Genomic DNA, 26,703 nt, shown 5'->3' with positions numbered 1-26,703 from the left:
AAATTGATAGCTACTACAAAGTACAAGCTTTAAAAGAAATAAAATAAAAATAAAAATAAAGAATATAAATTCTGAACCTTTCTAGACTATGTACAAATGATTCAGAGCTCTCTATGCTCAAGGGATTATGTCTGTTAAAAGATAAAAAGAAATGATTGATCTTAACATAGATAAACAAAATATCGACAGAAACAAAAGATCGAAGATGAGCCACATTGTCAACTTAGCCATTAATATATATATGTGTATTTTTTTTGTTTTTTTTTAGGACGACCGAGTATTTCGCTTAACAATCTTCCGGGCCATGTTCATAGCCTTTAACCATGACTTTTTCTCGGACTTTGGGGTCGTCGGAGTGGCAGGAATAGAGCTTTCCTCATCCATGAACGTCATTTTCGATTGCTCCACCTTCGAGGAGCACATGGCAGCCATTTGGCCTAGCATTGTTGGGTGGTCAATGAGATCTTCAATTCGCACCTTGAAGCCTTCTTGCTCTAGGAGCCAAGACACCTGAGCCAAGCCCATGATGTCTCCGTTGAGATCGAAGAAAGACGATTCAAGGTTCAGGCCATTTGTGTTGTCATCTCCAAGTACTTGACGCCAGCTGCGACTGAGAACATCAGATAGCACAAGGAGATCAGCCCGGCTAAGCCCCTGGAGCTGAGAGGATACAAAGTAGTTGTCGTTTTGTCGACCTGTTTCGTCGATAACTTGTGGAGGTAGCTCGCCAAGTTCTGTAGGTGACATTAGAGCGGAGTTTGGCTCGGCTGTAAAGTTAGAGGCGATGTTACAGAGCATGTTAAGGACTTTCTGCGCAAAAATTGGAGTGATATCGCCGTTCTGGGAGAAGGAGAGACTGATCTCGCATCTATCCGAACCCTTTGGAGTCGATATAACTGAGAAATCGGAAAAGTCCTCATCTGCGCCAACACCTCCAATCTTATATGTGTTTCCTCCCAGTTCCATCTCACTGCCGTAACTAACGTTCTGGTGCTGAACAACTGTAGTGTAGTTTGTCCAGTCTGGCCATTCTGTACAGTGTTTCGAAATTTCACGGAACCCAAGTGCTTCATAAGGCATGTTGGAAACTTGCTGGTCTTGCACAAAACGGAGCAGGTCTAGCGCTGTCCATCCTTCGCAAAATCTTACCCGGACAGGTACTATATTCAAGCATGGTCCAACCGTACTTTCAACTCCTGGAACTGTGGCATTCCTACCACTAATCGTATGACCGAACACAACATCTGAGCGGCCAGTAAGTTGGGCAAGTACCAATGCCCATGCAGATTTGACAACGGTCGCAGTAGTGATGCTTCCATGTGCGATTGGGGGCAACAGGATGGTTTGCTTGAGCTGAGTCGTCGCGCCAGCAGATCTTCGATAATTAGGCCCATGCCTTCGTACAATTTCCGTCATGCGGGACCCTTTGAGAAGCGCCCTCCAGTGTTGATAGTGATCTGACGTGATGGTACTTGCAGTGCTGCGGACGTAATTAGCAAATGACGACATAGGTGGCAGGGGTTCGTCCTGATATGCTGATTGAAGGGCCAAAAATATCTTTGGAAGACAGACGCCGTCGTACTGAGCATGGGAGATGCGGATGATAATCCGATGATGGTCAGAATCCTTCCGTTTCACCACTATAAAATTGAAGAAAGGTTCTCCAAGGCGGGGTCCTTGATCCCGGTCGCGCTGCTGTAGCATGGCCGTGAACTCATCCATGTTTGACTCAGTTTCGTACACAAAGAAATCTGGTCGCATTTTGCGAAGTACCACTTGCAGGAAGCGGTCGCCATGTGGAAGGAAAACGGTACGGAGAACATCGATCGAGTTGACAAGTCTGAAAGCACTTAGCTTCAACTGCTTTAGGTCTAAAGGACCGTTTCCATCAAAGAAAAAGTAGTTAAGCATCCACTTAGACTCTAGCAGCGATCCCGTAATTGCTAAGCCTTGGAAATCTGTGACCGGTAGAACATCAGCAATACCTCCTTTGAAGACACCGACCTTCGGACAGATATTGCTTTGAAGGAAGGCATCGATGTTAGTAGCCTTGACCAGGGAGAATCGCTGATATAGTTCGCTCTTTGCTGCCGACCGTAGTACGGGGACTGTTCGATGATAAGATGACAAATCCCCGTTGCTATTAGCATCTCCATCTCCATCTCCATCTCCATCCTCGTACGCAGTCATCAAACTTGCGACTCGAATCATTGTGACCATATCTTCAAAGACAGGGTTGCGGAATACGTCAGCAACGGTCAACGCAAGACCATCTTCACGGGCAGCTCCAACAAGCTTCATAGCTGTAAGACTGTCACCCCCTAATTCGAAAAAGTTATCGTCAGGAGCAATTGCATCCTCATCCATCTCCAGCATAGAACTCCACAGAGAAAGAAGCTTCTTTTCTATAACAGCTGAACGACCTCTTCGTCGGATTTGTGCGGCCATGGAATGAGTGTCGGGATCGTCTTTCGGGTTGTAATCCAGAACTTCGTAGGAATCTGAGGAGGTAGAAGGAAGATCCAACCCCGCCTTCTTTCGATATGGTGAGAAGGTACCATGGCTGCTTCCAGGTACTGGCTTGATTAATGCTTGATTCTGGCCCAGTATCTCGGATATTTTGCGGTCAACCAGATCAGCCATATTGACACTCGGGTTGCTTTTCAAGGTGCCATTCTCCAACATTTGTTGGATGACCTCGCGCACACAGGAATCCACGACCTTCGTCAAATCAGCGGAGCTTCCAGCCACGCTCTGTTCATAGAATCGTTCGCTCTCTTGCTTGGCGGGCGAATCCGACCTTTCCTGGTCTTCGGATGGCGATATCTCTAGACTTGGTTTTATGGCTGGGTCACGAGTTGCAACCTTTTGTCTAGGCTGGTCGAGGAATTTTGTCAAGATTTCAGCCATTGAACTTGCATATTTCTTAGCCTCAAAATCTGGAATTGCGTCGCTCCAATATCTCAGCACCACTTTTTCGTCGTTTTTCGCGGTTTCAACGTTAACAGTAATGACATACTACATCAATAAGTCAGCTAAATGATATGTTTACGGTTCGTATTGCTGTCTTACCTCGCTAGGGTCATGGGCGGAAAGGGTTTCAAACATCAAATCCTCCTCGGCGGCATCGCTTGATCGGCTGTGATTTTGAATTGACAAAGCAGTGTTATACAGTGCTTTACCAGCCAATCCAAGTTCATGCTGTACTTGGGCAAGGGAACATCGTTGGTGAGGCAGACTGGCAAGGTAGTCGTCGTGTACTTTACGAAGAACATCTTCAGTCGATGAAGAGGAAGAGAATAGGACACGGCAGCAGAGCATGTTGATAAAAGCCCCAACGGCATCTTGAATTCCGTCGACAGGAACGTCTCGGCCGGCAGAGATATACCCGAAACAGACATCATCTGAATGCGTGTAGCTTCTTAGTACAAAGGCCCAAGCGGTATGCATCACATTTGCCAAAGTCACCCCAAGCTTTTCGCACATCTGATGCAGTTCAGGAAACCGGTTAAATTCCATCTCAACTGCAGATAAGCATCGTTGAGGCTTCCTTTGATTGCTATGTTTGGGTATATGGCATGGCTGAATTCCTTCCAAATAATTCTTCCAGAAGTGAATTTCTTGTTCGGGAGATTGTTGTCTGATGAACCGGATGTAGTCGCTAAATAGGGGCCCAGAACCATCTGGGAGACGGTCCTCATAGGCAGCGATCAAATCGGCCATCATGATACCCACTGACCCTCCGTCAATAATGGCGTGGTTAATCTCAAGCTTGATGAGAACTCGTCCGCTATTTGTGGTGCAGATAATGAACTGATGTGGCAATTTGGGACGTTTCTTCAAGTTGGTGTCCTTTAGTTTGATGTTGTTCAGTTTATCAATGGCCTCAGAGTCATGGCAATGGACAAATATAATGCCACTATCAACACTTTTCACAACAAGCTGGTCAAAAGTACTTCCCTTGCACAGGCTATCAACAAAGACTGTTCTCAATGCTGCGTGCCGACTAACGACTCGCTCCCAGGAATGTGCAAGTTTTTCAGTATCCACTCGCCGGTGAGATTGTTTGGACTTGGCTTCGAATATACAATTAACCAAATAGGCATCTGAATTCCTGAGTTGGCTGAGCAAGATTCCCTCCTGCATTGGTGAACATGGATAGATGTCCTCCACCTCGTTGCAGTGTTTGATTCCAGCCTTGGGATAGGTGATTTTAATAAGTTTCTTGAGGCCCTCATATGAAAGTGGAAGCAAAGGATAATCACTGAGAGTGGGCTCTGGTGAGGTCTGGGCGAGGCGTATAACGGTTTCTTCAAGGGTGTTTTTACACTCCGCTACCCAGCGACGGATATCGTTAGTGCGAGCCATGCTCTTGTCGAACATGAAGGAGAATTGAATCTTCTCCTCTTGGACAACGGCAGTGATTTCAAAAAGAGCAAGTCTCGGGGTATTTGGGCCGACGTCGCTTGTTGCGAAAATATCATGCTCGATAGATACGAAATCGGCCTGTTGAAGGAGCGAATCATCCCGTTCTAGTTGCTGCATTCGACCGAGATAGTTGAATAGTATCTCCATTGGAATATCAGTAGTGGCAACCCTCCTAGAAGAGAGGAATCTTTCCGCGAAATACAACCGGCCGTTGTCCGGAATGCTGTGCCTGATGTCCTTCGTCCTTCGCAACGTCTCTAGGGCGCCATATTTATCATTTGCACCTGTGCCATGTCAGCACAACTCCACCAAAAACGCATAAAACCAAATAAATACTTACCAGAATTAACAGGAACTGATATTGGGCAGATTGTAGTAAACCAACCCACGGTCCGGGAAATATCTAGGGACGCATCCCAGGGCTCACGTCCGTGCCCTTCATTGAATAGTGTAGGGACTTCCCTATCTCGGAATACGCGCCCGAAGGAGTGTCCAATGACAGTAAGAAACAAATCAACAGGATCAGTTTGAAACGCTTTGTGGCAGTCAACAAGCGCCAAGTTGGTAATTTTTTCATCCACAATGAAAGTTAGTTGCTCTGCGTTTTTGTAACTTGGCTTCTTTCCTTCCATTCCCCAGTATGTAAAGTTCGAAGGCTGGACGTCGAATGGAAGTAGTTTTCTCGATGTATGTTTCTGGCGATGTTCGGCTTGCATAGAACACCATACTTGGAAAGGGAGAGGCTTATCGGCCGAAAGCGAGCCGGTTTCAAGATAGTCCTGGAGGTCCTGGAGCATAATGCGCCACGAAACCATGTCAACACATAAATGGTGAGCAGCAAGGAATAGCATTTGACAATCATTCCGACAGTTAAATAGGTCAGCAGCAAAAATTGGGCCGTTTTCAATATCCAAACATATTTGACTCTCTGAAATAATTGACGGAATCTGGTGGGTCCCGGCTATATTATGGGTGCGATAACGATAAGACGTGCCGAGATCCTGCCTCAATTAGAATAAGCTGTACTAATGAAGGGTTAAATGTGACTTACATTGGTAATCCTTTGTTGCCAAATACCGAGTGCATCCTGGCTAAATCGAGCTCGAAGCATTGAATGTTTACTGACGATTGCTTCAATCGCCTGTCTCACGTCGACTGGATGGACTTGCTTCGTAATCCGTAATGAGAAACTTTGGTTAAAGCGCCCACTGCCTGTATAGACGTTGGAAGACTCAAAGTACAGTTTTTGAATGGGAGAGAGACTAAACGGCACGTTGATTACTTCGTCTTTCTGAACAGTATTAGCTGTAGAGGTAACGCGCTCCACGAGGGACATGATCGACTTGCAGCGGAGGATATCGTGAAACGAAAGATTGATTCCTTCTCGTCTGCACCGGGACATAACGCTCATTGCTGCTATACTATCACCTCCTATATTGCGATTGGTCAGCGGATATGTATGCATAAAGGATGTGTTGGCTACCTACCTAGGCTCATAAAGGATTGGTTTAACCTGATTTTGCTGAGAGGAATATTGAGAACCGTCGACCAGACTTTCTGTACGACTTTGGCTGCGTCACTTGCCTGTACTTCATTGCCGTCCACCTCGTTTGCGCCCATGATTTGCTCATAGGCTTTTTCGTCGATATTCTCAATCCAGGCGATAGCCTTTTTCCTATCAATCTTCCCTGAGGCTAACAATGGAATAGCATGCACAACAACCCAAGTTTGTGGAATCATGAACGGAGGAAGTTGGTTCGAAAGATTATCTTGAACCTCATTCAGTTGAGAGCAAACTTCGTCAAACAATTGTCTCTCGTTGACAAGTTCAAGATCACCACCGGATATACCTGAAGCTTCGGACGGTAGGCTGCGGAGCGAAACTATAGCCACGAGTCGTCCTTTGCATAGACCAGAGTTGGGCATAAGGACAACGGCATGTTTGATCCGACGATCGATATATAGTCGATGTTCGATCTCCCCAAGCTCCATCCGCTGGCCGTGGAGCTTGACTTGATTGTCTTTGCGGCCAATAAACTCAAGGGAGCCATCGGGATTATATCTCACGAGGTCACCGGTTTTGTAGATCCTGCGAACTGGCACCACACCACTAAACCGTACCGCCCATGCCAGATCCTCAACAAAAGCCTCGCTAGTTTTCTCGGGGTTGTTAAGGTATTCCCTCGCAAGAGTCGAGCCACTCAGCGCCAATTCACCTACCCCTCCCAACGGAGCGAGTCGGTCATGATCGACTGGATCCAGGACCCAAGCTGTGGTAGCCGCAATTGAGACACCGATAGAAGAAGGGTTTTGAAGACATACGTTTTGATTAGTCGTTGAAACCACTGCGCATTCCGAAGGCCCGTATGCGTTTATCAAGTTAACCTTGTCTCCCCATTTCAGAATGACTTCGGGAAAGAGTGTTTCGCCACCACAAACCAGCGTTTTTATAGAGGGAACGTTGGCTGGATCAATAATGTTCGTGACTGATGGCGTTAGACAAGCCCAAGTCACACGCATTCTACGGATTGCTCCCGCAATATCCTTGAGTCTCTCCTCTTCAGTGGGCACACAAACGCAGCCGCCCAAAGAGAGAGGTGTTAGGATATCCATAACCGCTGCATCGAATGAAAGAGACGCAAACTGAAGAGTGCGTGAGCGAGAATCCATGAGTGTGGCAGGTGCGAACGCCGCAGAGCTGCTGCAGAAAGCCTTATGCTCGATAACTACCCCCTTGGCTCGGCCAGTGCTACCAGACGTGAAAACAACATACGCTGTATTCTCAGGATTTGCTCGACCAGAAAGCCTGCCATAGTCACCGCGAGGTAGGTTGGTAATAGATCTCCTATCAACGGCCATAACGTGCTTCACAAAATCGACAAAGCGCTCCCGGTATTTTGGTGAGCAGAGCACTATCTCGGCATGCGTTTCTATAATAATCTCTTTGTGGCGGGAAGTAGGATGCAATGGATCTAGGGCAACGAAAGCTCCCCCGGCCATAAGCACAGCCATGAGCGTCACAACTACCCAAACAGACTTATCGAGACAAATCGGAACGAGTACTTCGGGTCCAACACCGATGGAGATTAGATGTAAAGCGAGCCGCGAGGCATGGCTTCGAAGTTCTTCGTAGGTAAGCTCAACTTCAGCATCGCAAACGGCGGGAGAAGACGGCTGAGACTCTGCTTTCCTGGTGAATAAATCGTGGATGCATTCATTGAGGGCTAACGGCTTGCGACGGTTCCACCAGGCAACTGTCTCTTTGTCCTTTTCGCTAAAAACTTCAATATCGTTTACCTTCACTTTGTTGGTTTCCGAGGCCTCGACGATTTGTTGAATGACAGAGCTAAACTGGTCTAAAATCCGCTGCATTTGCCAGCTGTTTATTGCATTCTCGTTGTGGTAAGCAGTTATGTCCACGTAGCTGTCTCCAATGTTGCATTCAACGGCGAGGGGGTACGTTAAGAAGTTCTGAAAATTGTCGAGATCTTGGAAATCCCAGAAATCTTCCTGGATTTTCTCGTGGGACGTTTGGACGACCAAAAGGTTTTGGAAATCACACGCAACTGCAGTGTCGCCGTCTAGTCTGTTGATACGCTGCAAACCGACATGTTGATGTGGCACTACATCTGCGCTCTCCTGCTGTACCTTTTGCAAGTAGTTTGCAAGTGTCTCCTTTCGATCTATTTGAATCCTTGTTGGAACCGTCGTGAGCGTTGGGCCGACGATCTCGGTGATGAAGGGAACATTGATGTTCCGTCCGGTCAGGGTCTCGCCGAAGCAGACGTCGTCGGTTCCGGTATGGCTGCCAACAACTAGAGCCCAAGCGGCTCTGATAATAGTTGGTAGTGTCACATCGCCAGATTGTTGAGTGGGGATATTTGTACGGCTTGAGATAGTCCGTGTTGCCAAGGGTTTATCGCCAGCTGAAAGTGGAACTTGGGGGAATTTATCGGAAGAAATTCCAGCCAGCTTGGATCTCCAGAACTTATCCGACGCATCGAGGTCTGCATTTTTCAAGTATTGAACGAATCTGGAATAGGAGGCTTGCTGCGGGGGCGAAACCCGACCGAAGTATGCGTTTTCGACTCTCTTCAGCATGAGTGGAAGGCTCCATCCGTCATAAAGAGCGTGACTCATAGACAAAACAAAGAATCGCGAACCCAATTTTCTATCATCGACGAGCGAGAACCTCGCTAATTGCCCGCCATTATGCGCTGGTAGTTGGGTAGCTTCATCGGAAATTGATTCCAAACTGGAGGAGGAACCCCACGCGAACGTCTCCTTCTTGAGAACCACTTGAAGAAAATCAGACGATGCAGTGTGAACAATACGGGTCCTTAGCATGTCCAAATCATTCACAACTGTTTGCCAGGCAGCCTTAAATCTGGGGATATCAACAGCAGCATCAAGGCGGAATATACTTTGCGCTATGTATGCACCAGGCTGCTTTATCGCGAGTGTGATAAATCCTTCCTGAAGTGAGCTCGCAGGATAAATGTCATGGATGTCGCTTTCGCTCACGCGGCAAAGTTCAGCTGCTTCCTGTTTTACATCTTCGACTAGTTCTGGTTTAGGTAACAGACTGAACGGCTTCAGTTGGGATGGAGCCTCTGTCTTCTTCAAAACGCCACAACTGCTAACCATGTCCGATAATATCGGGAACTTGAAAATGTTGGAGAATGTCAGCGACATACCCTGTGCGCGTGCACTTCCAGCTAGTTGCATGGCGGTTAACGAATCTCCTCCAAGCTTGAAAAAACTATCTGTGGCGCTCACAGAACCAGGTGGCAGGTTGAGAATTTTCTCCCACAAGGCTTGAAGTTTTTTCTCTATGCTAGACGTTGAAGCAGGTTTGTTATTTTGCGCTTTTGGCCGGTACAAGCGAACGGACTCTTTCGACAAATCCTGGACCATATTTCGGAGGCGGTTACGATCAAGCTTACCAGATGAAGTCCAAGGAAGCCTGGAAACGGGAATGAAAAGACGTGGGATCATATACGAGGGCACGCAGGCTCCCAAGCCCGTCTCCAGTGACTTTGCCACAGATCTGATGGTATCGTCCATTGGGATCAGAAGTTCATCACAGCTGGAACCATCAGCTTTGGTCAAAATGGATTTATCGACATCCGAAAACGAAACAGTGAAAAACACGGTAAGGGTTTTTTTGCTGGAATCTGATGGTACAACCAAGTCGACAGCGGCCTGTGTTTTCTCTGGAAGGTTGGCTATACACTGGTGCTCAATTTCACCAAGCTCGACTCGTTGGCCATTTAGCTTAATCTGCGTGTCTTTTCTCGAGATAAAGTTGATAGTACCATTAGGATTCCACCTGACTAGATCACCGGTCCGGTACATCCGACATTGACGAGGGATTAGATCTCTTAATCGACGATCTTCGGTAAATTCGGGCCTATCGAGAAACACTTCCGCTGTTTTCTGTGGGTTATTAAGGTATCCTCTACCAACAGTGCGACCCTCTAATAGAAGTTCTCCTACTGCACCCACTGGGACGAGACGATTGTAGTTGTTGGGGTCAACTACCCAGGCTCTACATCCAACGGCCGGTCCAATATTTAATCGATCCTTGTCGACAGTAACTCCATTAGTATCAACTTTGGGACTCGCAGAGGAGATGGCGGAGTTTTCGGTTGGGCCGTAAGTGTTGATTATCGCTGGACCACCTTTCCATTCTTCTATGATCTTTTCTGGCATGGGTTCTCCGCCTACCGCAATGACCTTCAGAGTTGGAACTTGACCAGGTTTTATGGTACTCAAAACAGATGGAGTCAGGAACACCCAGTTCGCCCTATATTTTGTCATGGCGTTGGCGATATCGTTCATTCGTTCCTCGTCACTAGGCACACAGACGCAGCCACCCATGATCAAACACGTGGTAATTTCAATGACTGAGGCGTCGAAGGTGTACGAAGCGAATTGGAATACTCGAGAGGAACCGTTCATCAAAAACGCCTCGCCGTGAGCGAGGGAGCTCGTACAGATTGCTCCGTGTTCAATGACTGTCCCCTTTGGACGGCCTGTGGTCCCGGAAGTGAAAATGATGTAAGCTGCATTAGAGGGCCGAGGAGGGGTAGGAGGAGTTGCTTGGGTATTAGGAAGCTTCCGAACATCTTGAGGGTCGAGTACGAATATGGTTTTTGTGACCTTAGATGCCTTTTCACGGTACTTTGGAGAGCAGACAATGAAATCCGCTCCAACATCTTCGATAAGCAGGCGCAATCTGCTTTCGGGGTGGGTTGGATCAACATGTACAAATGCTCCGCCAGCTTTAAGAACGGCGAGCTGCGCAACAACAGACCATGCCGACTTTTCAAAGAAAAGGGGAACATAAACATCGGGTCCGACTCCAAAACCGATGAGATGGCCTGCTAATCGGGATGCGATCGCATCCAATTCAGCATATGTGAAAGATGCATCCCAGCCTTCGACTGCCTTGGTTGTCCTCGGGCGAAGCAAGGCCTGCTGTTGGATAAGCTCATGAATACACTTGTTGACAATCTTTGGGGGTTGACTATTCCAAGTGCGAATTTGCTTGCAGCTATGTTCGCCTAGCAAGTCAAGATCTCCCACTACTCTAGCATCTCCATTATTGTTGATGAGCTCATCCAACAAATGCTCGAATGTTTTTGCTATGTTGACAACATGTGCATCCGATATCGTGTCGGTCCAGTAGCCAAATCCAATGAGCAAGGATGAATCGATAAGACTGACGTTGATAGAGAGATTAAACTCATTGGGGTCGGTCGAATCGAAATGCTCGAATGTGATCATAGGAGTAGGGGAGTCTGCATCCGAGCCTTTCTGGAATGTGAAGGCGGTATTGAACAATGGTGTATCAGAGAAGCCAAGTGCATGTTGTACCTCTGTAAGTGAGCAGCTTTGATACTCCAGGCTGCGCATGAAGTCTGTTTGCAGCTGCCGGAAAGTGTCAACTAACGAGGTATTGTTCGATAGCTTGAGGCGAAAGATGATCATGTTGATAAAAGCGCCGACAGCTTCTTGAATGCCATTAACGGGGACATTTCTTCCGGACGAAACTACACCGAAGCAAACTTCATCCGTACCGGTATATGCTACGAGAACCAAGCCCCAGATAAGCTGAAGTACGTTCGCAGGCGTTAATCCGTGCTTCCTGCAGAACTTCTGTAGCTCAGATCCCCGGTTGATTGTTAAAACATAGTCTTTAGGCTCTCTTTTAGAAGGGATGGGAACCTCAGCAAGCGATGGTAGCAGACATGGTTCGATTCCAGAGAGATAAGTCTTCCAGTATTTTAACGCTTCCTCCTTGGGGGTTCTTTGCAGATATTGAATAAATTCACTGTAAAGCGGCCCTGGTTCAATGGCTGACGTTGCCTCATAAGCAGCTGTTAGGTCTTGGATCATGAGTCTCATAGATGTGCCATCGGAGATTGCGTGACTGATATCAACTTTACAGAACACCCGACCATCAAAGGTTTGGCAGACGGCAAATCTGTGAGGGGGCCTCTTTTCACTGCAGTCAAAAGGTTCAACACTTGCAAATGCTTTTTCTGCTGTTTCCGCTTCGAGGTATAGGGTATTTGCCATAACTTTCTTCAAGACGACTTGGTCCATGAGACCTTTGGTGCTAACGCTGTTGATGAATACTGTTCTTAGAGACGGGTGCCGAGAAACCACAGCCTTCCATGCCGCTTCCAATCGACGGCCATCAATTCGGTGGTTTCGCTTGTTCGACTTGACTTCATAAGCAAAATGGAACGAATATTTCTGTGGATCCTTCAGTTGACTGATGAGAATCCCTTGCTGCATAGGAGAAGGTGGATACGCGTCTTCCACTTCGTCAATAGAGATCCCTAACTCCTGAACTTGCTTTTGCAGTTTAGTAAGACTGCCATATACCAGTGGAAGGAGAGGGAATTCTCTTGGGCTCTGTGTATTGATTTTCTTGAAAGTTCCCGCTTCTTCAAGGAGGGTATTGCAGCCAGAAAGCCAATTCAAGATTCCATTTTTCCGTTTCATGTGTTTATTGAAGCCAAAGGATACCTTCAGCGTTCCATCAGTGATAACGGCTGATATTTCGATCAGGGAAAACCGAGGTACTTCTGCTCCAATATCGGAGAGTGTGTTGATGGATTGACCTCCGGCACCACCGACAGGTTGAAGAATGGCGATACTCTGCTCATTTTGCTGCATTTGGCCAAGGTAATTAAAGCAGATCTCCATAGGCCAGTGCTTTCCAAAATATTTTTCTCCATCATCCGTTAAGTATCGATAGGCAAAGTAAGGTCTGCCTTTGCCGGGAGTGCGGCGTCGTAAGTCTCTGACCCACAGGATGGTGTCCAAAAGAGTAAGGTCGCCAGAGGTTTCGGCATCATAGGGCAGATATATTGGGCTCATTGTGGTAAACCACCCCACGGTAGAGGAAAGATCAAGCTCCGGGCTCCAGGGTTCTCGTCCATGTCCTTCATTATACACCGGCGGGGGTATTTTCCTGTCCGTAAATTCTCGATGGAATGAGAGAAGAATAGAAGCGAGTATAACATCGACCGTGTCTGCTCCAAAATTCTCATGACATGCCGTTGCTAGCTGCTTCGTGGAACTTGCACTAAGCTCAATTTCTTCTGTTTGGATATCGCCGTTCAAATTTGATTTGTTTGACATCCCCCAATAATCGAAGTCAGCAGTGGGCACGTCTGAGGCCGGGAGAACTGTTTCAGGTGTTTCTTTCTGGGCATTTTCTGTTTGGAGCTTGCACCAATCCTGGAACGAAGTGGAAGTGTGGAGTTGAAGTTCAGTGCCGGCCAGCACGTCCTCGAGATCCTGGAGAATAACGCGCCAAGACATCACATCGATAATAAGGTGATGAGCAACCAGAGAAATTTGGCTTTCTTTTTTAGGTAGATCGAACATGTCAACGGCAAAAAGGGGTCCATTCTCGATATCAAGGCATTTCTGGCTGTCTTCAATTAACAACTTCACCTGGCTCGGTTTGACGTCATTGTGAGCACGGAAACGGTAAGATGTCAAAATGTCACCAGAAATCCATTGATGCCAATTTCCAGCTTCGTTCTTCTCAAAGCGAGCTCGTAGCATCGGGTGGATTGTAACCAATTTAGTGATAGCGCGAGCGATATCATCAGGACTGCGTTCCGAGGTCAAGCGCATCAAGACGCTTTGGTTGAACTGTTTCCAGTTGTCCCCAACGCAGTCAAAGTAAAGTTGCTGAATGGGGGACAGGTTGAATGACCTTGTATCTTCTAACTTTTGGGGTATCTCAACTTCCGCTTCAGCCCTGGGACGCCTACCACCAGAGAACGTAACTTGGGTAGAGAGTTCTCTAATTGATCTAGCTTGCATGATATCTTTGACAGTAATTTTAATACCCTGCGAGCGACATTTTGCCATCACTTGCATGGCCGAAATACTGTCTCCTCCCTGAGAATATGTTAGCAAATCAGATACAATCTTGTCAATATAAGGATCGGGCTTGTTACCAGATGCAAAAACGAGCAGTCGAGCTCAGTCTCGTCGAGTGCCAGGTTTAGGGCATGACTCCAGACCTTTTGGAGTTCAAGGATGATATCACACTGTGGAATGCTCTCAATTTTGTTATTAATCTGTGGTTTCTCAGCCTTTTCGATCCTCCCAGTCATTTCAGCCTTCTCAGATTTCTCAGCATTCATGTTTTTCTTCGAGAGTTTGACTAGAGTAGCCAGCTGGTTTATTGATTTGGCTTGCATGATGTCCTGCACGGCCACAGTTAAACCTTGGGAACGGCATCGTGCCATAACTTGCATCGCAGAAATGCTGTCACCACCCTGATAAGAATGTTAGCTATATAACCTAGTAAATAAGAGCGTAGCTCACGACATCAGCATACCAAATGTAAAAATGACGAGGTTTCGGGCTCAACTTCGTCCAAGGGTATCTTGAGTACATGACTACACGCTTTTCGAAGTTCTTCGACAACGTCGATCACAGGGGTCACGTCAACTTCCCGAGCCTGCTGAACGGGCGGTTTTCTCGCATGGTCTCTCTGCATTTCTTCAATGAATTTTATAATTTGCCGTCGATTCAATTTCCCGGAGGGCATGATAGGCATCGATTTGAAAGATACCCATTTTGTTGGAACCATATATGGCGGTAGAAGACGACGTAAACGTTCTTGAATAGCGGACATCATCGGGGCTACATCATCGAAAGGAATCATTTCGAGTTTGGTGGATGGGTCACCTCTGGTAGCGTCCTCCGAAAAGATTGCAGCCACCAGCCGTTTGGCATGAATGCCTCCTTTCGGGATAGTTACAACGCAATTCACAACAGCGTCATCCGCTCGAAGGTGGTGTTCAACTTCATCGATCTCAAGGCGTTGTCCACGAAGTTTAACCTGGTTGTCTTTCCGGCCAATGTAGATGATATCCATCGATCCGTCGTTGTGATACCTCACAAGGTCACCGGTTTTGTACATTCTTCTGTCCCCAGACTGAGTGCGCTGCGCCCACTTAGGGTTTTTGATATATACGCTAGCGGTCTTTTCGGGGTCCTTCAAATAGCATCGGGAAACGGTAGGACCTTCCACAAGGAGCTCACCTACGGCGCCAACTGGAACAAGCCTATCATGGTTTTGCGGGTCCACAATCCAGCAGCGGTCTAGTGCTTGGCCAATGTTAACGGGGTTTGTCTTTGTGGTTATCTGGCTTTTGACCGTTGAGAGTACTGTTGCCTCAGATGGTCCATAGCCATTCACAAGCTGGACTCTATTAGCCCAGGTGGTAACATCGGACTCGGACAGACTTTCACCGACGAGTGAGAGAGTCTTGAGCGTCGGAACATCTTCAGGTGATATAACGCGAGCAAAGGACGGAGTGAATTCGGCCCAGTCAATGTTCATCTTAGTGATAAATTCTTCTATGTTGTTTATACGATCAAAATCATTTGGCATGCAAACACATGCTCCAATGATGAGGGCCGTAAGCGTTTCGAGTATACTAGCATCAAAAGTGAAAGACGAAAATTGAAGGGCGCGACGATAAGGTTTGAGGCACACTGCCGGACCATGGCTCATGGCACCGGAGCAGACGTTACGATGTTCAACTGATCAATTCGTTAGTGGGGAATTGAAGGGTTGCTAGGTGAGAAACTCTTACCTAAAATTCCTTTCGGCTTTCCTGTTGTACCAGAGGTAAATATAACATATGCTCCATTATCTGTAGGAACTTGAGGTAGCAGTTGCGACCGTGATGGCAACGTCCGGAGTAAGGCCATGTCGACGACTAAGGTCTGCGGTGCCAAATCCTCGCAAATTGATTTATGCCGGGAAGAACAGAGGACCATGGATGCTTCAAGATCAGTTGTAATTCCTTGAAGTCGAACAATTGGATGGGTGGGGTCCAGGAAAGCAAAGGCACCTCCGGCCTTTATCACTGCCAACATGGAAACCACTGCAAAGGCCGACTTTTCAAAGCATAGAGGAACATAAACCTCCGGATCGGCGCAAACTCCCAAGTCGACCAAATGATGAGCTAGTTTTGTAGAGACATCATCTAGCTCCTCAAATGTGAAGGTTCCATCCCAGGCGTCAAGAGCCAGGGCAGTGGGATCCGTCCGGACTCGATCATAAAACATGTCGTGAACGCATCTGTCATAGAGCTCCGCTCCAGTTGAATTCAACTCTTCAATAAGCTCTATGTCTTGAGAGTTCATAACGTCCATATCGCCGAGCTTGGTTTCTGAATAGTCATTGGACGCTAGTCGCCTGAGCAGAGTGCTCAGCTGGTTTATAATTCGTTCCACTTGCCATTGCGGAAGAACGCTAGCATCATAGTGAGTATCAATACGAATTTCTGACTTAGCAATTGTGCAAGAGATGTTCAAAAGATAGGAGAAGAAGTCGCTTCCCTCTACTCCAGAACTGATCATATTCCAAAAACCATCCGCGGTTTCGTCTGCATCCTGGGTGATGGTGAGAAGGTTTTGGAATTCGCACGCCAAAGCGGCATCGGACCCAAGGCGCTTGATATTTTGGATCCCGGCAAATTGATACGGCATAGCCTGTACGAACTGATTTTGGACATCCTTCAAGAACTCAGCAACAGTAAGACCACGATTGATGCGGACTCTAGAAGGAATTGAGGTAAATGTCGGGCCGATCATATCCTCAATGCCGGGAACAGGGGCATCTCGTCCAGTCAGCATCTCCCCGAATATAACGTCGTCGGAATTCGAGTATAGAGAGGCAATTAACGCCCAAGCCGCACGAATAGTCGAGGCGACCGTTATTTCCTTATCTGACATCGGCGGAAGTTTCACAGCTTGGGAAAGTTTCTCGTGTGCTTTGACCTGGTAATGGGAGTTCGGGAGTCGCGGCCATGGCGACGATGTTGGGTCTTCTAGTCGAGCCATCCAAAAATCGTCGCAAGCCTTTTTGTCGATGGCGTTTAGATATTGAAGGAACCGTGAGAATGGAGTCTCGACAGCAACCCCCAGCGAATCAGCATTGCGGTAGCAGGCGGCCACTCTGTTTAGCAAAGTGGGTATGCTCCATCCGTCATATAAAGCGTGATGAACGGTCCAAACAAATTGTGGCGATTGTGAACGCTCGCCGACGATAGTATACCTGCAAAGTATTCCACCATCATGCGGAGGTAAATTACGATCTTCACTTGCAATATCTCGAATCGTTCTTACCGAGTTCCAGTCGATTGGCGCGTCGACAACAGCCTGGAGGAAGCCCAAAGTTTCTGTAAAGACAATCCGGGTACGAAGAACTGCCTCCGCATCGGCTACCGCCTGCCATGCCTTCCTAAATTTATGGAAATCGACATTTGATGGCAAACGGAAAATATTTTGAGCGACGTACGCTCCGGGTTGCTTGCTGGACAAAGCAACCAAACCACCTTGTATAGACGTGCAAGGGTAAATATCTTGAACTGACTTGGCTGAAACGTCACATATATCCGAAACTTCATTCACAAGTTCATTAATGTCAACATCCTTTGGAAGCAAAGAGAATGGCTTTATAGGGTTTGGCATCATGGTGATTCCATTAGTCAACTCTGTACTCTCAGCAGAACCCTGACACGATGCAGCCATCTCAGAGAGCTTCGGATGCTGGAAAATGCTCGCGACAGAAAGTATAAGCCCTTTTCTTCGAGCAGCAGTAACGAGCTTCATAGCACCGATTGAATCTCCACCATGGCGGAAAAAGCTATCATCGGCTCCAATAACAGAAGTCGGCTTGGATAAAACGGATGCCCATAACTGTTGCAGGATCGCTTCAGTCTCGGTTTCGGGTGCTCTTCCCCCACCAAAATCTCCAAGCCTGTAAGTAGATGCTTGTTCATCGGACAAGGACTGGGCTGCATTGCACAGTGCCCGGCGGTCGAGTTTCCCGGACGCGGTGAGTGGCATTTCTGACACAGGAATGTACGCTCCGGGGACCATATATGCAGGTATTACCGCTAATAATGCTGACTCGAGGGATCTTGCAGTAGACTCGACGGTTGCATCCATTGGAAGGAGAATGCTGTCTGAGTCAGGGGCCGTTGTCGAACCACTTGATTTCATACATAAAAAGACAGCAAGGGTTTTAACGCCACCGGTAACAATTAGCTGAACAGCTGACTGAGTAGACTCTGGCAAGTTGATTTTAACACAGTATTCTATTTCTCCAAGTTCGATGCGCTGCCCGTTTAATTTGACTTGGGTATCTTTCCTGCCGAGATAAACTATTGATCCATCGCTGTCGTATCTGACCAAATCACCGGTCTTGTACATTCTCCTGATTGAATTGATACGCGGAGCTGGGTCCTTTTCAACCCAAGATGGATTTTCGATAAAGGATTTGGCCGTCTTTTCTGGGTCGTTGAGATAACCACGGGAGACGATCGGTCCCTCAACAAGAAGCTCACCAACAGCACCAATAGGCACTAGTTTATTGTGGTCGGACGGATCAACGACCCAGGATACACTCCCAACGCTTTTTCCAATATTGGAAACATCGGTCGTTGCAGCATTACGGTTATGAGTGCAGTTAATTGAGCACTCTGAAGGTCCGTACTGATTGTGGATCGGAATTGAACACCAAATATCCTTGACTGCTTTTGTCATAGCCTCACCTCCAATTCCGATAGCCTTAATTGATGGGACATCGCTAGGGTGAATAAAGGAGGCAACGGTGGGAGTGAGATCCATGAAGTTTGCATTTAGTTTGTTGATAGCGCCAGCGAGGTTGTTGAACCGGTCTTCTTCCGACGGGACGCAGACGCAGCCTCCACGCATGAGCGTAGTAAACATCTCTTCAAGACTGTTATCGAAAGTGTAGGCAGCGAATTGCAAGACTCGGCTTTGTGGTCCAAGGCCCAGGGCAGAACCGTGAGCTTCGGCACTCGACACAATTGAACGATGTTCCAACACGACTCCCTTTGGCTTTCCTGTACTTCCCGAAGTGAAGATAATGAAACATGGGTTCGTGGGCTCCGAAGGTATACCGCAGAACTCATCATATTCTGCGATCTCGTCAATCAGATCAGAATTGACTGCCACGACATATGGAACCATGTCTTCAAACATGGAAGCCCTCTGTGGCGATGCCACTACTATCTGTGCATCACAGTCCATAACCTTGTACTGAAGCGTATTTTTGGGATGCGTAGCGTCCAGGGGCACACATGCACCGCCCGCCTTCAAGACACCAAGCATGGAAATAATGGTCCAAGCAGACTTGTCGAAGCAGATAGGGACAAACGATTCTGGGACAACGCCCAAGGCCGCAAAGTAATTTGCCAGGTGTGTTGAGATCTCGTCAAGTTGACGATAGGTGAAATCTCCATCCCAGGCGCAAATAGCAGGATCATCTGGACGGGCTCTCGCCTGCTTCCTGACCACTTCGTGCACGCACTCATTGATTGTTTCCGGAATATTGCAGTTCCACGACCAGATATTTTCATAATCTTGTGTACTGACATTATCTAGTTGGGCGACTAGCTGTTTTGCGTTGTAGGTTATGTTTTCAAGGGATCGAATAAAAGTGTTAGCAATGTTCCTTGCTTGCTGCTCGCAAATGGAATCCGTCCAGTAATCGAGGTCGATAAAAACTTCAATGTCAGAAACTTCAATATTCAAAGAGACAGGATATTCCGTTGGGTCATGAATTGGGCAGTATTCACTAAACTCAATCATCTGTTGTTCTGTATTTCTATTTGTCGGAAGTCGGCGATAGGAGACACAGGTATTGAAGAGAGCGACGTCAGAGAGTTTCAATGCGTGTTGAACCGCGGCAAGAGAAATGTGCTTGTGCGGCAGACTGTCCATGTAATCTTGCTGGACGGCGTCGAGGACTTTACTGAGAGGACGGTCATTGGGCATACTTACTCGACATGCAAGCATGTTGATGAAAGGTCCAACAGCGTTATCGACGCCAGGCACGGGAATATCACGTCCCGAAGACAGGTATCCAAAGCATGCTTCTTCAGAGCCGAGATAGGACCGTAAAGTGAGCGCCCATGCAGTATTGATCGCATTTGAAAGTGTAAGTCCGTTAGAATCGCAAAAGTTCTGGAGGTCCGCTAATTGTTTGTAGTCAAGTCGTAGGGTGCGGAGCACCTTTTCAGCTGTGATCCCGTCGTTCAGGGCGGGGAAGTGACTTGGCTCTACGCCCTTGAGGTAAGAAGTCCAGAATTCAATTCCTTTGGCAGTTGGCTGCTCTTGAAGGTAAGCAATAAAAGCGCTATAGGACACGGCAGGCTCTTTGGCGAGGTTTTCAGTATACGCCAACGCAAGGTCACGGAAGATAATCGAGATTGACATGCCGTCCATAATGGCATGGCTCATCTCAAGGCGACAGAAAACCTTTCCATTCGACGTTTGGCAGATCGTAAGCCGATGCGGAGGCTTGCTATCATCATCATAGCCATATGGCTTTTGGTTCTGTAGCGTAGGAAGTACGTCATTATCGCTCTTACATCGCAGCCGAAGTAGCTGGGGCTTGATGCTCTTAAGGACTAATTGGTTAAAAAGACCGTCAGAAGTCAGACCCTCGACGAACACGGTGCGAAGAGCTGGGTGATGTTCAACCACTTTCGACCATGCAGAAGCAAGCCGCTCAGCATCCACATGGTTACGACCCTGAGGCTTAGCTTCAAAGGTTACGTGAACAGAATAGAATGCGCCGTCTTTATTTCTGCTGATCAGCAGCCCTTGCTGCATTGGGGAACATGGGAAAGCATCCTCCACTTGACTCAGACTAGATAAGCCAATTTGCGGTAATTTATCGGTGACCATGGAATTAAGATCATCGTATGTTAATGGCAAGAGTGGGAAATCGCTGAGTGTTATCCGGGGAGCCATAGTCACGAATTCGCTGGCAATATGACTTAAGTTCCGCTGACATCGAGAGACCCATTTCCGGATAGCAGGTTGGTGTTTCATGTGCCGGTTAAATGTAAAGGCAAATCGGAGTTTCCCACCAGCGACCACGGCAGAGATTTCAAAGAGACCAAACCGCGGTGTGGTTTTATCATAGTCAGCTGAGCCTCCTGCCTCTCTAGCTTCACCTGCCATCTCGTCCACCGGGTGCAGCAGGGCATCCGTCCGCTCCAATTGCTGATATTGGCCCAGGTAGTTGAAAGATACCTCCATTGGAGCGTGATGGCTAAATCTATCCTTGCCTTCTTTAGTGTGGAATCGGCAGGCGAAGTAGTGTCGACCGTTGCCTGGGACACGATGACGAATGTCCTTGACGCGCATCACAGTGTTGGCGATGTCATCTGAGCTTGAGGTGGGGACAAAAACGGGATACACTGTTGTGAACCATCCAACTGTATGAGAAATATCAATTGAGTCGTCCCAAGGTTCACGGCCGTGGCCTTCATTATAGATAGCGGGGACATCGCGGTCAGGGAATGTCTCCGCGAATGAATGAATGAGCACAGCAACCAAGACATCAACCGGTTCGGTACGCATAGCGTTATGGCATTTTGTCAGCAAAAGTGAAGTAGTCGGACTATCCATTTCGAACACTTCGCAAGCAGCAGCACCATAAGTGTTCAGCTGGGGGTCAATGTCCCAGTAAGAGAAATTACCGGCAGGAATCTCTCCGGCTGAGATAACTTTCGACAAGTCAAGGTCCTGGCAATGGTCTATTTGAAGCTTGGACCATGTTTGGAACGGAATGGACGGGGATGCAAGCGACGGATTGTGAGGATTCAGCAATAACTCTTCCAGATCCTCTAAAATTACTCTCCACGAGACCAGATCGATAACCAAATGATGTCCGACCATGGAAAGGAGCTGCTCTTCCTTGCCCACGTCGAAGAGATCGGCGGTGAACAATGGACCATGTTCAATGTCCATTGAACTCTGGCTATCGGCGATCGCTGCGTCTGCCTCGTCCCGCGAATTGATGTGGTGAGTGCGAAGCCGATAGGAAGAGGCTACATCGGAAGTAATGCGTTGCTTCCATTCCCCGTTTGGATCTTGTCTACTAAAACGGGCGCGGAGCATTGAATGGCGATCAACGATGACCTCGACTGCCTGGCGAAGGACGGCCTCTGATGTTGGTCGAGCGAGCTTCAAAAAGAAACTTTGGTTGAAATAGCCCTGACTCTCCTCACGAACTTGGAAGTGGTACTGCTGGATGGGTGTGAGATCGAACTCTTGGTCGACTTCTTCCTGATAGTCAACAGTCTGGATTGTGGTCCTTGCACAGGGGGCAAGCTCCCTGATTGACTTGCTACGAAGGATCTCTTGGAAAGTAAACCCAAGGCCAACCTTCTTGGACTGTCCCACGCATGTCATCGCCGTAATGGAATCTCCTCCCAAGCTGAGGAAGCTCTGATTCAGGCCAATTCGGTTTCCAGGAAGGTTTAGCACTCGAGCCCAGACCCTCCTGAGCTTGTCTTCTACCTCGTTGGGCTTGGTCCCTTCGGTTTCGTGTTCGTCGTCGTCATCTTTGCCAGACATTGCGACTTGTAGGAAAAGTTCGCCATCAATTTCATCCACCCACGTCGATATCGCCTTCCGGTCTAATTTTCTGGAAGACAACATTGGAAAAGCTTCAACGCAGAGCCACATAGTGGGGACCATGTACGATGGTAGATTGGCTGCTAGCCGCTGCCGCATTTCTTTAACGGCTGCATTCTTCTGCGAATGGGACACTAGTTTCAGTGGTGTTGGATTCATGAGATCACCGACAAGACAACTGAGAGTGAACACTGCAACAATGCGTCCCTTGCAGCAACCCTTTTTTGGGAACAGGACCAGGCCATGGCTAACATTTGGGTCAGCGACAATATGGTGTTCAATTTCACCAAGCTCAATACGCTGACCATGAAATTTGATCTGGGTATCTTTTCTCCCGGCATAGTTTAAAGAACCTTCAAAGGAGTTGTAGCGAACAAGGTCGCCCGTTTTATAAAATCGCCTAGGCTTGCCATTTACGCTTTTAGCCCAGGCAAGGTCGCAGATGAAGGCGTCCTCCGTCTTTTCAGGGTTGTTGAGATATTCTCTCGCGAGGCTAGGCCCTTCGAGAAGCAATTCGCCGACGCATCCGGGCGGGACGAGCCGATTGTGATCCCTAGGGTTGACAACCCAGCAATGAAGGCCGATCGGAAACCCGATGTCTGTCGGTTCGGAGTCAGCAGTCATGTGAGAATTCGTGACGGCGCATACCGAGGATTCAGTTGGTCCGTAGCCGTTGATGAGGTTGATGTGCGACCAAGCGTCAACATGTGACTGCGACATTGCCTCGCCCGCCAACACCAAGCTTTTTAGACCAGGGACTTCGGCCGGTGGGATGAAATTTATAAATGAGGGGGTGAGCGTCGCAAGGTTAACCCGCATCCTATTGATCACTCCAACAATGTCATTCATCCGGTCCTCCTCGCTCGGTATGCACACCGTTCCCCCGACCAGCAGCGGAGTGAGGATCTCGACAAGGCTGGCGTCGAAAGTATGAGCCGCAAAGTTCAGGGCACGGGAATTCTCGCTAATGGCCAAGGCTGGGGCATGAGCGTCCGCTCCGGAGACATACGACGCATGCTCGATCACGGTACCCTTGCTAAGTGTTAGATGTGGATCGTAACCCGTGAAAACAGTATACAACTTACCTTTGGTTCTCCAGTGGAGCCCGATGTGAATATCAAATAAGCGGCGTTGTCGGCCCTACAACGCGAGACGTACGTTGGTGGCCCAGAAAGTTGAGGAAGACGATTGATAAGGCCCTGATCAACCGGAGTCACAGTGCAAATCCCCTCCGATAAGCGATCAGCGTGATTTGCGGAGCACAGCAAGATGTGTGCTCCAAGTTTCTGGATTAGAGACTGGAGACGTGGAATTGGATGCGATGGATCGAAAGGAACAAACGCGCCTCCAGCTTTCATTACCGCAAATATTGCGACAGGATACCATTTCTACGGCCCCGTTAGCCTTTAGAAGAGGAAAGAACAGTAAAGAAAAGGGAGGCTGCAAAAAGCGTACCGATTTCTCAAAACAGCAGGGTACTCGGACTTCCGGTCCTACGCCCATCTGAATCAAGCGATTTGCTAAGCGGGAGGTGACTTCGTCGAATTCAGCGTACGTAAAACGTCCGTCCCAAGCATGTATGGCTTCGTGGTTGCCTCGTTGGCGCGCCTGTTCATGGAAAACTTCGTGTATGCATTTATCTATTCTCTCCAACGGTTTGCTGTTCCAGCTTAGGACCCGTTTCAAGTGACGGTCGGTGAAGAAATCAACTTCTTCAACGCGAACTTGAGGAGAGTTGAGCGTTGTAGTAAGAATCTTGTCAAATGTGCTGGCGACATCCATCGACTGATCCATGGTCATTTCGGAGCTCCACCATTCCAAGAATATGGTGATCATCCCGTTGAAGTGCTTAGCAACGACGCGAATTCGACACTGATTTTATCAATAACACCGTACAAAGTTGTGAAAGAAGAGAATCCCGCTTACCTGTTCCGGAAGCATTATGCTTCCCTGTCGAGAATTTATCGCAGCCTCGGTTGGCATTCCTACATTAGTGGGCGTTCGAAGCACCAGCGCCGTATTAAACAGCAGCTTTTCAGCCACTTTTGCGGCGCCGGCCTTGCCGAACGGTACATCAGTGCGATACGGAATGCTTATGATGCACTCACCTTTTTTGTCTTCAACCAACTCGGTCAATGTTGTATCATCATGCACTTTTACTCGAGCAATCGACATATCGCCGCCGATCGCCGCTCCAGAACCAGTTTCCTGGTAAGCGAAGCAGACGTCCTCCGAGTCAGTATAGCATCGAAGTACCAGCGCCCATGCAACGCGCAAAGCGTTCGAGAGGGCCGAGCTTCCAGACTTGGCTAGCTCTTGAAGTTTCCGCGGTTCCTGCAGGACTATGCGCGCAGTCATGGGGCGCTTGGTGCGGTGATGCTGGGACTTCGGACCCAGTCGAGGAAATATACATGGCGTCAACCCGGCGAGATGGGTTTGGTCCGTCGCATTGGTAGCGGAACCTGTCTTCGTCGCCATTTTCTATCCGTTAATAGCGAGGAGTTCGTTGATTATCTCTGATATCAAGCTCAGTAAAGTGCCCGACACAACTCGGTGCAAAAACTCACATTAAGCTGTTACACAGGGGATTAATTGGTAACCCAGTGCTTTTATAGCACGTCTAAACACACAGCTAAACGGAATCTATCCAAGAATGTGAAAAGGAGAGGAGCTGTGGGGGATTCAATACGCGAAAGACGGGAAGGAGATTGAGCAGTTGTGCTAAAGTTATCCTTTGACAAATGTCGAGTCCTAGGAAAGATTAGCATGCGACGAGTGTCAGGAGGGCTTCCACGTCTCGCTTTTGCTCGGATAATCGAACAGTTGGCGGCTTTTTGTGGGTTTGAGGGGACGAGATGTTCGCGATGCGGTTCTTGAGGAGAAGGGGATTGTAGGTATGCGCATACGTACAGCCGGAAAGACCGATAGCGCCTGAGTTCCCAGAGCAGGGATTGAATAAGCGTTCAGCTTGCACGGCGGTGAGAGGTGATACGCGGAAACCCGTGGTTAAGTGTCCAACCTCACGCTGGTCGTTTGATCGCTTTTTGGTTTGTGACCGTTCGAACGACAGTGATCGCCAGGATACTTGAGATCGCAATGACATGCAGGGAAAGACTGCAATCCCAAAATGCGACTGCAAAAGTGAGAGACAAAAAAAAAAAAAAAGGAGAAAAAGAAAACCTGTTTGTTTCTTCTGTTTCTAGTTCCGCAATGAGGAGTCTGATCGCATTCTGGAATGTTGGCTTGCTTTCTAGATCCCTTGTCCTAAATTTGGAAAGCTTCTGGGGAAATGGCCACTCTCAGGCTCCAGTAGCCAGCAGGGATGATCGTTGATGATAGAAACAAGACTCGTATCGCCTGGAAAAGTGAAAATGCATTCCATACCGACACAACGCCGTCAATGCTCTCAGCATGGGTTGGCCGGAGCGGTAGTCTGCCGGTCCATAGTATCAGTCAGGTACCAAGGTGGTATCCCGTACCGGATCTGATCTACAGCCGTCGACCTCGTACTGGGCTGGTTCACATTGCTCTTTTCCGAACCTGCGCCTTTGATTCCCGGCATCCGCTCCACTCAACCTGCAAATGAAGAAACTTTGACCAGAGAGTGTCCAATCACCATCCGATGTCTTAAAACAAGCAACCAGGATTCCAAAGGATAGAAACAGCAGTGTCTGAGACAAGCAAACGGTGTGCCATGGGGAGGATGTTCCCTGTTTCCTGGCTTCTGGACGGCGGACATTTTCCCCATCGCTGGGGTTGGGTTGAGGTTGACCTGCAGCCACCGCCGGGGTGGAAGAACGGGCTGGATTACATAACGCCCTACTCCGTACCGAACGTGTCAAGAATAGTCTTGGCAGGTCCCACCAACCAGCCGCTTTGGCCTGTGCTCTAACCGAGACGCCGTGTCATCGCCGCCGACAAACTGACAGTCGAGAAGCTGCTGCGTTTCCTCCATATCTTCCGTATACAATATGCCTACATACCTACAGAGAACAGGGTACGGGGGCCACCCAGGCCAGTTGCAATCTCGCCTACCGCCTGCACTGTGACGTGCTCCTCCACTAGACACGAGAATTCAGCCCACTGAGCGACTGCCCTGTACGGAGTACAATGGACTTGAAATTCGACAGGGCATTCGCCACACTTCATGCACGCCCGATTCTCATTTCAGCACCGGAAACTTTAGGACATTATGTGTGGACATACCTACATTAGTCTATGCCGTCTCCCGTTCCGGGATGTTCACAGGCATAT

At 48.1% G+C, this 26,703-nt stretch overlaps 2 protein-coding genes across 2 annotated transcripts; both read right to left on the bottom strand.

Moving 5' to 3' along the window:
* Window positions 1–50: 50 nt before the first annotated feature.
* Window positions 51–24,927, bottom strand: CIMG_09750 (amino acid adenylation domain-containing protein; the record flags this gene model as incomplete). The annotated part of the gene is made up of 11 exons (XM_001240128.2): window positions 51–3,018; window positions 3,073–4,712; window positions 4,769–5,429; window positions 5,480–5,859; window positions 5,916–13,863; window positions 13,923–14,246; window positions 14,309–15,522; window positions 15,576–23,481; window positions 23,535–23,837; window positions 23,905–24,321; window positions 24,376–24,927. 11 exons carry the CDS (start codon window positions 24,925–24,927, stop codon window positions 265–267), a joined length of 24,099 nt encoding a protein of 8,032 aa, XP_001240129.2. The 3' UTR covers window positions 51–264.
* A 283-nt stretch (window positions 24,928–25,210) lies between these two features.
* On the bottom strand, window positions 25,211–26,404 carry CIMG_09751 (uncharacterized protein; the record flags this gene model as incomplete). Its single annotated transcript, XM_001240129.2, has 5 exons — window positions 25,211–25,582; window positions 25,630–25,713; window positions 25,834–25,882; window positions 25,960–26,221; window positions 26,314–26,404. The coding sequence occupies 5 exons, from the start codon at window positions 26,402–26,404 to the stop codon at window positions 25,211–25,213; spliced, it is 858 nt and encodes a 285-aa protein (XP_001240130.2).
* Window positions 26,405–26,703: the final 299 nt, after the last annotated feature.

The sequence above is a fragment of the Coccidioides immitis genome (genome assembly GCF_000149335.2).
Source record: "Coccidioides immitis RS genomic scaffold supercont3.2, whole genome shotgun sequence".
Lineage (NCBI taxonomy): Eukaryota > Fungi > Ascomycota > Eurotiomycetes > Onygenales > Onygenaceae > Coccidioides > Coccidioides immitis.
This window is presented reverse-complemented; position numbering and strand designations above follow the sequence as displayed.